The sequence below is a fragment of the Rhinoderma darwinii genome, chromosome 5, assembly GCF_050947455.1.
Source record: "Rhinoderma darwinii isolate aRhiDar2 chromosome 5, aRhiDar2.hap1, whole genome shotgun sequence".
Lineage (NCBI taxonomy): Eukaryota > Metazoa > Chordata > Amphibia > Anura > Rhinodermatidae > Rhinoderma > Rhinoderma darwinii.
The window spans coordinates 14,137,324-14,151,321 of NC_134691.1; the positions used below are offsets into that span (position 1 = coordinate 14,137,324).

Sequence of the window (13,998 nt, forward strand, 5' to 3'; positions counted from 1 at the left end):
ACTATAATACTGCCCCCTATATACAAGAATATAACTACTATAATACTGCCCCCTATATACAAGAATATTACTACTATAATACTGATCCCTATATACAAGAATATAACTACTATAATACTGCCCCCTATATACAAGAATATAACTACTATAATACTGCCCCCTATGTACAAGAATATAACTACTATAATACTGCCCCCTAAATACCAGAATATAACTACTATAATACTGATCCCTATATACAAGAATATAACTACTATAATACTGCCTCCTATATACAAGAATATAACTACTATAATACTGCCCCCTATATACAAGAATATAACTACTATAATACTGCCCCTATGTACAAGAATATTACTACTATAATACTGCCCCCTATATACAAGAATATAACTACTATAATACTGCCTCCTATATACAAGAATATTACTACTATAATACTGATCCCTATATACAAGAATATAACTACTATAATACTGCCCCCTATATACAAGAATATAACTACTATAATACTGCCCCCTATATACAAGAATATAACTACTATAATACTGCTCCTATATACAAGAATATAACTACTATAATACTGCTCCTATATACAAGAATAGAACTACTATAATACTGCCCCCTATATACAAGAATATAACTACTATAATACTGCCCCTATATACAGGAATATAACTACTATAATACTGCTCCTATATACAAGAATATAACTACTATAATACTGACCCTATGTACAAGAATATAACTACTATAATACTGCCCCCTATATACAAGAATATAACTACTATAATACTGCCCCTATGTACAAGAATTTAACTACTATTATACTGTGCCCTATATACAAGAATATAACTACTATAACACTGCTCCTATATACAAGAATATAACTACTATAATACTTCTCCTATATACAAGAATATTACTACTATAATACTGTTCCTATATACAAGAATATAACTACTATAATACTGCCCCCTATATACAAGAATATAACTACTATAATACTGCCCCCTATATACAAGAATATAATTACTCTAATACTGCCCCCTATATACAAGAATATAACTACTATAATACTGCCCCTATATACAAGAATATAAATACTATAATACTGCCCCTATATACAAGAATATAAATACTATAATACTGCCCCCTATGTACAAGAATATAACTACTATAATACTGCCCCCTATATACAAGAATATAATTACTCTAATACTGCCCCCTATATACAAGAATATAACTACTATAATACTGCCCCCTATATACAAGAATATAACTACTATAACACTGCTCCTATATACAAGAATATAACTACTATAATACTTCTCCTATATACAAGAATATTACTACTATAATACTGTTCCTATATACAAGAATATAACTACTATAATACTGCCCCCTATATACAAGAATATAACTACTATAATACTCTCCCTATGTACAAGAATATAACTACTATAATACTGCCCCCTATATGCAAGTATATAACTACTATAATACTGCCCCTATATACAAGAATATAACTACTATAACACTGCTCCTATATACAAGAATATAACTACTATAATACTTCTCCTATATACAAGAATATTACTACTATAATACTGTTCCTATATACAAGAATATAACTACTATAATACTGCCCCCTATATACAAGAATATAACTACTATAATACTGCCCCCTATATACAAGAATATAACTACTATAATACTGCCCCCTATATACAAGAATATAACTACTATAATACTGCCCCCTATATACAAGAATATAACTACTATAACACTGCTCCTATATACAAGAATATAACTACTATAATACTTCTCCAATATACAAGAATATTACTACTATAATACTGTTCCTATATACAAAAATATAACTACTATAATACTGCCTCCTATATACAAGAATATAACTACTATAATACTGCCCTCTATATACAAGAATATAACTACTATAATACTGCTCCTGTATACAAGAATATAACTACTATAATACTGCTCCTATATACAAGAATATAACTACTATAATACTGCCCGTATATACAAGAATATAACTACTATAATACTGCCCCCTATATACAAGAATATAACTACTATAATACTGCCCCCTATATACAAGAATATTACTACTATAATACTGATCCCTATATACAAGAATATAACTACTATAATACTGCCCCCTATATACAAGAATATAACTACTATAATACTGCCCCCTATGTACAAGAATATAACTACTATAATACTGCCCCCTAAATACCAGAATATAACTACTATAATACTGATCCCTATATACAAGAATATAACTACTATAATACTGCCTCCTATATACAAGAATATAACTACTATAATACTGCCCCCTATATACAAGAATATAACTACTATAATACTGCCCCTATGTACAAGAATATTACTACTATAATACTGCCCCCTATATACAAGAATATAACTACTATAATACTGCCTCCTATATACAAGAATATTACTACTATAATACTGATCCCTATATACAAGAATATAACTACTATAATACTGCCCCCTATATACAAGAATATAACTACTATAATACTGCCCCCTATATACAAGAATATAACTACTATAATACTGCTCCTATATACAAGAATATAACTACTATAATACTGCTCCTATATACAAGAATAGAACTACTATAATACTGCCCCCTATATACAAGAATATAACTACTATAATACTGCCCCTATATACAGGAATATAACTACTATAATACTGCTCCTATATACAAGAATATAACTACTATAATACTGACCCTATGTACAAGAATATAACTACTATAATACTGCCCCCTATATACAAGAATATAACTACTATAATACTGCCCCTATGTACAAGAATTTAACTACTATTATACTGTGCCCTATATACAAGAATATAACTACTATAACACTGCTCCTATATACAAGAATATAACTACTATAATACTTCTCCTATATACAAGAATATTACTACTATAATACTGTTCCTATATACAAGAATATAACTACTATAATACTGCCCCCTATATACAAGAATATAACTACTATAATACTGCCCCCTATATACAAGAATATAATTACTCTAATACTGCCCCCTATATACAAGAATATAACTACTATAATACTGCCCCTATATACAAGAATATAAATACTATAATACTGCCCCTATATACAAGAATATAAATACTATAATACTGCCCCCTATGTACAAGAATATAACTACTATAATACTGCCCCCTATATACAAGAATATAATTACTCTAATACTGCCCCCTATATACAAGAATATAACTACTATAATACTGCCCCCTATATACAAGAATATAACTACTATAACACTGCTCCTATATACAAGAATATAACTACTATAATACTTCTCCTATATACAAGAATATTACTACTATAATACTGTTCCTATATACAAGAATATAACTACTATAATACTGCCCCCTATATACAAGAATATAACTACTATAATACTCTCCCTATGTACAAGAATATAACTACTATAATACTGCCCCCTATATGCAAGTATATAACTACTATAATACTGCCCCTATATACAAGAATATAACTACTATAACACTGCTCCTATATACAAGAATATAACTACTATAATACTTCTCCTATATACAAGAATATTACTACTATAATACTGTTCCTATATACAAGAATATAACTACTATAATACTGCCCCCTATATACAAGAATATAACTACTATAATACTGCCCCCTATATACAAGAATATAACTACTATAATACTGCCCCCTATATACAAGAATATAACTACTATAATACTGCCCCCTATATACAAGAATATAACTACTATAACACTGCTCCTATATACAAGAATATAACTACTATAATACTTCTCCAATATACAAGAATATTACTACTATAATACTGTTCCTATATACAAAAATATAACTACTATAATACTGCCTCCTATATACAAGAATATAACTACTATAATACTGCCCCTATATACAAGAATATAACTACTATAATACTGCCATATATACAAGAATATAACTACTATAATACTGCCCCCTATATACAAGAATAGAACTACTATAATACTGCTCCTATATACAAGAATATAACTACTATAATACTGCTCCTATATACAGGAATATAACTACTATAATACTGCCCCCTATATACAAGAATATAACTACTATAATACTGCCCCCTATATCCAAGAATATAACTACTATAATACTGCCCCCTATATACAAGAATATAACTACTATAATACTGCCCCTATATACAAGAATATAACTACTATAATACTGCCCTTTGTGTACAAGAATATAACTACTATAATACTGCCCCCTATATACAAGAATATAACTACTATACTACTGCCCCTATATACAAGAATATAACTACTATAATACTGTCTCCTATATACAAGAATATAACTACTATAATACTGCCTCTTATATACAAGAATATAACTACTATAAGGGCGGGTTCACACGTGGCGGAATTTCACTGAAATTCCGCTGCGGACACTCCGCAGCGTTAATCCGCAGCGGTGCCGTTTGTCCATTGACTTACACTTTAATTTAGCAGTGTTCGTTTAGACTAGGCGTAAAATTCCGCTGCGGAGCATAGGCTGCGGAGCGGAATTTGGTGTCCGCAGCATGCTCTGTCTGTTGCGGAGCAGTGGCGGACTGGTTGCGGACTCATGGCGGAATTTCTCCATTGACTTCAATGGAGAGTCAAAATTCCGCAATGAAGTCCGCAGATCTTATGTGTGCTGCGGAGCGTATTGTTTTTACTACCATGACATTTCTTCATTCTGGCTGGACCTATGTATTTCTAGGTCTACAGCCAGACTGAGGAAGTCAATGGGGCTCCCGTAATGACGGGAGCGTTGCTAGGAGACGTCTGTAAATAGTCACTGTCCAGGGTGCTGAAAGAGTTACGCGATCGGCAGTAACTGTTTCTGCACCCGGGACAGTGACTACCGATCTCAATATACATGTATGTGTAAAAAAAAATATAAGTTCATACTTACCGAGAACTCCCTGCGTCTGTCTCCAGTCCGGCCTCCCAGGATGACGTTTCAGTCTAAGTGACGGCTGCAGCCAATCACAGGCCAAGCACAGGCTGCAGCGGTCACATGGACTGGAGCGTCATCCAGGGAGGTCGGGCTGGATGCCGAAAGAGGGACGCGTCACCAAGACAACGGGCGGTAAGTATGAATTTCTTTGACTTTCACAAGGGAAAGTGCTGTCCCTTCTCTCTATCCTGCACTGAATAGGGAGAAGGGAAGCACTTTTCCTGCAGTCCGCAGCGGCCAGTCCGCATCAATTTTCTGCACATTTTGTGCAGATCCGCAGCAGAATCTGCAACACAGATTCTGTGCGGCATTGATGCGGACAGTTGCGGAGGAAATCCGCCACGTGTGGTCATGCCCTAATACTGCCCCCTATATACAAGACTATAACTACTATAATACTGCCTCCTATATACAAGAATATAACTACTATAATACTGCCCCTATATACAAGAATATAACTAATATAATACTGCCCCCTATATACAAGAATATAACTACTATAATACTGCTCCTATATACAAGAATATAACTACTATAATACTATCCCCTATATACAAGAATATAACTACTATAATACTGCTCCTATATACAAGAATATGACTACTATAATACTGCTCCTATATACAAGAATATAACTACTATAATACTGCCCCCTATATACACGAATATAACTACTATAATACTGCTTCCTATATACAAGAGTATAACTACTATAATACTGCCTCTATATACAAGAATATAACTACTATAATACTGCCCCCTATATACACGAATATAACTACTATAATACTGCTCCCTGTATACAGGAATATACCTACTATAATACTGCTCCGATATACAAGAATATAACTACTATAATACTTTTCCTATATACAGGAATATACCTACTATAATACTGCCCCTATGTACAAGAATATAACTACTATAATACTTTTCCTATATACAAGAATATAACTACTATAATACTGCCCCTATATACAAGAATATAACTACTATAATACTGCCCACTATATTCAAGAATATAACTACTATAATACTGCCCCCTATATACAAGAATATAACTACTATAATACTGCCCCCTATATACAAGAATATAATTACTCTAATACTGCCCCCTATATACAAGAATATAACTACTATAATACTGCCCCTATATACAAGAATATAAATACTATAATACTGCCCCTATATACAAGAATATAACTACTATAATACTGCCTCCTATATACAAGAATATAAATACTATAATACTGCCCCCTATGTACAAGAATATAACTACTATAATACTGCTCCTATATACAAGAATATAACTAATATAATACTGCCTCTATGAACAAGAATATAACTACTATAATACTGCCTCCTATATACAAGAATATAAATACTATAATACTGCCCCTATATACAAGAATATAACTACTATAATACTGCCTCCTATATACAAGAATATAAATACTATAATACTGCCCCCTATATACAAGAATATAACTACTATAATACTGCCCCCTATATTCAAGAATATAACTACTATAATACTGCCCCCTATATACAAGAATATAACTACTATAATACTGCCCCCTATATACAGGAATATAATTACTCTAATACTGCCCCTATATACAAGAATATAACTACTATAATACTGCCCCTATATACAAGAATATAAATACTATAATACTGCCCCTATATACAAGAATATAACTACTATAATACTGCCTCCTATATACAAGAATATAAATACTATAATACTGCCCCCTATGTACAAGAATATAACTACTATAATACTGCCCCCTATATACAAGAATATAATTACTCTAATACTGCCCCCTATATACAAGAATATAACTACTATAATACTGCTCCTATGTACAAGAATATAACTACTATAATACTGCCCCCTATATATAAGAATATAACTACTATAATACTGCTCCTATATACAAGAATATAACTAATATAATACTGCCTCTATGAACAAGAATATAACTACTATAAGGGCGGGTTCACACATGGCGGAATTCCACTTAAATTCCGCTGCGGACACTCCGCAGCGTTAATCCGCAGCGGAGCCGTTTCTCCATTGACTTTCACTTTAAATTAGCAGTGTTCGTTTACACGATGCGTACAATTCCGCTGCGGAGCATAGGCTGCGGAGCGGAATTTGGTGTCCGCAGCATGCTCTGTCTGTTGCGGAGCAGTGGCGGACTCATGGCGGAATTTCTCCATTGACTTCAATGGAGATTCAAAGTTCCGCAATGAAGTCCGCAGCTGTCATGCACATGTCATGTGTGCTGCGGATACGTCTTGCTTTTTTAACTTGACATTTCTTCATTCTGGCTGGACCTATGTATTTCTAGGTCTACAGCCAGACTGAGGAAGTCAATGGGGCTCCCGTAATGACGGGAGCGTTGCTAGGAGACGTCTGTAAATAGTCACTGTCCAGGGTGCTGAAAGAGTTAAGCGATCGGCAGTAACTGTTTCTGCACCCGGGACAGTGACTACCGATCCCAATATACATGTATCTGTAAAAAAACATATAAGTTCATACTTACCGAGAACTCCCTGCGTCTGTCTCCAGTCCGGCCTCCCAGGATGACGTTTCAGTGTAAGTGACGGCTGCAGCCAATCACAGGCCAAGCACAGGCTGCAGCGGTCACATGGACTGGCGCGTCATCCAGGGAGGTCGGGCTGGATGCCGAAGGAGGGACGCGTCACCAAGACAACGGCCGGTAAGTATGAAAATCGTTTCCTTTCACTAGGGAAAGTGCTGTCCCTTCTCTCTATCCTGCACTGATAGGGAGAAGGGAAGCACTTTTCCTGCAGTCCGCAGCGGCCAGTCCGCATCAATTTTCTGCACATTTTGTGCAGATCCGCTGCAGAATCTGCAACGCAGATTCTGTGCGGCATTGATGCGGACAGTTGCGGAGGAATTCCGCCATGTGTGGTCATGCCCTAATACTGCTCCTATGTACAAGTATATAACTACTATAATATTACCTCTATATACAAGAATATAACTACTATAATACTACCTCTATATACAAGAATATAACTACTATAATACTTCCCCCTATGTACAAGAATATAACTACTATAATACTGCTCCTATATACAAGAATATAACTACTATAATACCTCTCCTATATACAAGAATATAACTATTATAATTCGGTCTTCTATATACAAGACTATAACTACTATAATACTGACCCCTATATACAAGAATATAACTACTATAATACTGTCCCCTATATATAAGAATATAACTACTATAATACTGCTCCCTATATACAAGAATATAACTACTATAATACTGCTCCTATATACAAGAATATAACTACTATAATACTGCTTCTATATACAAGAATATAACTACTATAATACTGCCCCCTATATACAAGAATATAACTACTATAATACTGCTCCTATATACAAGAATATAACTAATATAATACTGCCTCTATGAACAAGAATATAACTACTATAATACTGCTCCTATGTACAAGTATATAACTACTATAATACTACCTCTATATACAAGAATATAACTACTATAATACTACCTCTATATACAAGAATATAACTACTATAATACTGCCCCCTATGTACAAGAATATAACTACTATAATACTGCTCCTATATACAAGAATATAACTACTATAATACCTCTCCTATATACAAGAATATAACTATTATAATTCGGTCTCCTATATACAAGAATATAACTACTATAATACTGACCCCTATATACAAGAATATAACTACTATAATACTGTCCCCTATATAGAAGAATATAACTACTATAATACTGCTCCCTATATACAAGAATATAACTACTATAATACTGCTCCTATATACAAGAATATAACTACTATAATACTGCTTCTATATACAAGAATATAACTACTATAATACTGCCCCCTATATACAAGCATATAACTACTATAATACTGCCCCCTATATAAAAGCATATAACTACTATAATACTGCTTCTATATACAAGAATATAACTACTATAATACTGCTTCTATATACAAGAATATAACTACTATAATACTGCCCCCTATATACAAGAATATAACTACTATAATACTGCGCTCTATATACAAGAATATAACTACTATAATACTGCCCCTATATGCAAGAATATAACTACTATAATACTGCTCCTATATACAAGAATATAACGACTATAATACTGCCCCCTATATACAAGAATATAACTACTATAATACTGCCCCTATGTACAAGTATATAACTACTATAATACTACCCCTATATACAAGAATATAACTACTATAATACTGCTCCCTGTATACAGGAATATACCTACTATAATACTGCTCCTATATACAAGAATATTACTACTATAATACTACCTCCTATATACAAGAATATAACTACTATAATACTACTCCTATATACAAGAATATAACTACTATAATACTGCCCCTATATACAAGAATATAACTACTATAATACTGCCCCCTATATACAAGAATATAACTACTATAATACTGCCCCTATATACAAGAATATAACTACTATAATACTGCCCCTATATATAAGAATATAACTACTATAATACTGCTTCCTATATACAAGAATATAACTACTATAATACTGCTCCTATATACAAGAATATAACTACTATAATACTGCTTCTATATACAAGAATATAACTACTATAATACTGCCCCCTATATACAATTATATAACTACTATAATACTGCCCCCTATATACAAGAATATAACTACTATAATACTGCCCCCTCTATATAAGAATATAAATACTATAATACTGCCCCCTATATACAAGAATATAACTACTTTAATACTGCCCCTATATACAAGAATATAACTACTATAATACTGCTCCCTATATACAAGAATATAACTACTATAATACTGCCCCGATATGCAAGAATATAACTACTATAATACTGCTCCTATATACAAGAATATAACGACTATAATACTGCCCCCTATATACAAGAATATAACTACTATAATACTGCCCCTATGTACAAGTATATAACTACTATAATACTACCCCTATATACAAGAATATAACTACTATAATACTGCTCCCTGTATACAAGAATATAACTACTATAATACTGCCCCTTTATACAAGAATATAACTACTATAATACTGCCCCTATATACAAGAATATAACTACTATAATACTGCCCCCTACATACAAGTATATAACGACTATAATACTGCTCCCTATATACAAGAATATAACTACTATAATACTGCCCCTATATACAAGAATATAACTACTATAATACTGCTCCTATATACAAGAATATAACTACTATAATACTGCCCCTACATACAAGAATATAACTACTATAATGCTGCCCCTATATACAAGAATATAACTACTATAATACTGCCCCCTATATACAAGAATATAACTACTATAATACTGCTCCTATATACAAGAATATAACTGCTATAATACTGCTCCTATATACAAGAATATAACTACTATAATACTTCTCCTATATACAAGAATATAACTACTATAATACTGCCCCTATATACAAGAATATAACTACTATAATACTGCTCCCTATATACAATATAACTACTATAATACTGCTACTATATACAAGAATATAACTACTATAATACTGCCCCTATATACAAGAATATAACTACTATAATACTGCTCCTATATACAGGAATATAACTACTATAATACTGCCCCTATATACAAGAATATAACTGCTATAATACTGCCTCTTGTTGTTGAGAATAAGGATTTACTCTCGGGTTAATATTTACCAGTATGGCCTTAGCTTTAGGGGGTGCAGAGGTAGTAGTCACACCTGGGCTCTTTTAAGCTTGAGGGGGCCTAATGACCCCTCAGCTACATAAGATGACATCAGTATTATAATGGCACCTCGTAGGTGGGGGATGCTGTCACAGATTTTGCATTGTGGCCCAGGAGATTTTAGTTATGCCTCTCATCGGTCAATCTTGTATATTTCCAGAAAGTGCAGATGGCTTGTGCTGCGTTCTTACAAGTCCCTGCCTCACCCAACAGTCCGTAAATGTCCCAGATTTCAGCCAGGAAGTGCCGGTCATGAGAAGAAAGAAGCCATTTAACTGGAAAAGCATGAAGAGGTGAATATTGCATTGTGCCCGTAATAATTACATATATCACATATCCCTAGCATATTGTACCATATGACAAACTCCGCTTAACTACAGTGACCTTCTCAGCTCAACTACATCTGTATACTTATCTTTGTCTGAAACTACCTACAAGCACTGACATGTTATAGTCTCATTTCACAGGATGTCATTGACGGTAGAAGAACCACAAAATGCTTTAGAAACCGATGACTCTTTTCTCAGTTTTGGTCTGAGACAAAGCATCGCCTCGTATTTGTCCTTGGCCGAAGATGAAAGCTTTTCCGTTACCAGCAACGAACAGAACGGGAAACGAAACCGGAAGAGTTGTGTCTTATCCAGGAACAGTGTCATTTCTGACCGTTCAAGTTATATGGAAAGTTACAGATGAGAGCATTGTGCGCTCCACTGTTACACGTGGCTCATGACCCTCAGCAAGTTCTGCCTGTCAGCAAAACTCACTAAAAGGAAAAATCCATTGCACAAAGTAGCAAAGCTTCGAAATTTCATTCTGCCACCATCACTGTGGAGCTTCTATTATATTAACCGTGATTCGTTCAGACTGATTTTCTATTGTCTCACCAAATCAAAGGACTATGTATTAGGTGAGAGCATGGTGCAAGCAGATCCCCCGACACAGCGCTGCCGCTCTACGCAAAACACTCGTTTACAGATCTGTCCTTATTATGAATGACATTCAGCAAGGTTACTTAAAGATAAAGTGATCAATAAATATATGAATCCCATATCTGCGTCATATAAAGATGGAGACCAGATGGAGAATACGGCGTTGGTAGCAATACTCTGCCCATTAAAGGGTTACGTAAGCTTATTTGTTGCACAATGAAAAGTTCTGCAACTTTCTAATGTACTTTGTGTTTCAAATCAACAGCCTTTTCAAAATATCTGCTTGCTGTCAGAGAATGCAAACATTGTTTACATTAAGACCTCTCCGAAAAATGGGCTGCTGACATGACATAGCTGAGTGGCTCTGTATTGATTCTACTAACGTTCCGTGTGATCAGGACTAGGTCAGGACTGGTTTTCAGATGATAAACAAGAATGTTCTATTCACTGAAAGCATGCAGAGATCATGAAAAGGGAAAGGTATGGATCTATAAGATGTCTAAACTATTAGAAGGTGGGGGGTGCATCTGAACCCACGAAACAGTCCGTCAAGCCTCAGGATCGTTGAAAGCTCAATCTCTATGAAGAGTCCTCACCGGAAGAAGGAGCCACCAATTCCCTCCTTCTGATTGGACAAGAGGGTCATAGCTAGCTAATTAGCATATACTTTGCTAAAACTTCTGATCAGATGCGCTTATTAAGTTCTGCGAAGAATAAAGGGGTCTAGACTGGGCAGAATACCCACCCTAGATGGCACTTTACCAAATCAACACAATCAAGGACCATAAAAAAATATTCTTATGGTATGGAAATGTTTTTTTAATATTCATCTCATTGAAATCAACAGGATTTGCTGCGCTAATCTCATGACTTTGGCCATCACCCCTTCACCCTTTTTTCATAAAAAGGAGAACATGCACTGGGTTCTCCTGTACCAATATGGGCAAGGTATGGTGGCATGGACCAGGATCAGTTTATTTTTGCTATTTTGCCCCATTGTCTCCAATTTGGATAGTGGCCCGCAAGGATTGGGGGAATGACCACCTTACTTTTTCATTTGGGTATTATTGGTACGGCCCGTATATTCTCTTTTTGTTACACAATTATTTATTTACAACCACGAGAACCAACCTACAGAATATTCGATGTTTCACCAAATAACTGCTATATCTATAAGTAGTGGCACATTCGGGGCACTTTCTATGACCGTGCCACAATGTAAAGCTATTGAACTGTAAATTGCTGGGAATTTTTGTATTTTATGAAATGTTCCTATGTACATTATAAATAAAGGAATCTCTGATCCAAAATCTATTATTCCTTCCTAGAATTACAGATTTAATCTAGTAGACACCTTAGAAGCTAATCAGTGGTATATCCCATGTACTGGATTGGCCATCTTTGCTGTGTACAGTATATGACGGGCCCACAAAAAGTTCTGCAATAAAGAGTAAGCATTCCGAATAAAGGAAAATTCACATAAATAATTGATCACACAATCCGTTGTATCGCCCAATTCAACCAATCAGATTGAAGTTCTGGATGGTTGTCAATGGCAAGTCCGCCATTCATCAAGCCGTAGGCACCCTAAGATGCCCACATTAAATATATTAATCCTGGTATATGTGGGTTAGGTACGCTAGTTCGTCTTCATTTGGGCACCATGTCCCAACCTAAAGATCTCTATAAAATGTACAGTATATCTGAAATCACATGTATAACTGGTCGTATGACCGCAGTTTTGTTCCAACAAAAATTTCCAACAAATATATAAAAAATCACCAGGTCAGGAACCAAAAATTACTAGAATTCCCTCCCCGGGAGGCACAAGAAGGGACAAATAGCAACCTCTATTGCAGAGGTCACCAAACTGTAGCAAACCACAACTCCCAGTATGCTCGAACAGCCTGAGCCTGTCAGGGCACACTGGGCATTGTAGTTTTGCAACAGCTGGAGATTGAGGCATACACAGAGCAGGGAGGGCCCGATAGCAAAAATCGAAATTACCCACCCCTCCTTCTATGACTGGTTCACATCATCACATACCCATATCAAGGGTACGAAGGGTCCAGTGTTTTTTTCCCCATTATCCTCTTCCCATTACTGTTCTTACCACTCAATGTGGGGCCAA

At 34.5% G+C, this 13,998-nt stretch overlaps 2 protein-coding genes across 2 annotated transcripts in view; one reads left to right on the forward strand and one right to left on the reverse strand.

Moving 5' to 3' along the window:
- Positions 1–13,177, forward strand: part of SLA (Src like adaptor) — a 60,038-nt gene extending 46,861 nt beyond the window's left edge. Inside the window, exons 7-8 of the mRNA XM_075825709.1 lie at positions 11,099–11,231; positions 11,406–13,177. Coding sequence (XP_075681824.1) covers positions 11,099–11,231; positions 11,406–11,631 — 359 coding nt within the window. The 3' untranslated portion in view covers positions 11,632–13,177. The remainder of the gene's footprint in view (positions 1–11,098; positions 11,232–11,405) is intronic.
- TG (thyroglobulin) overlaps positions 1–13,998 on the reverse strand; it is a 224,689-nt gene that overhangs the window by 81,383 nt on the left and 129,308 nt on the right. The gene's annotated exons all lie outside the window — the stretch shown is intronic.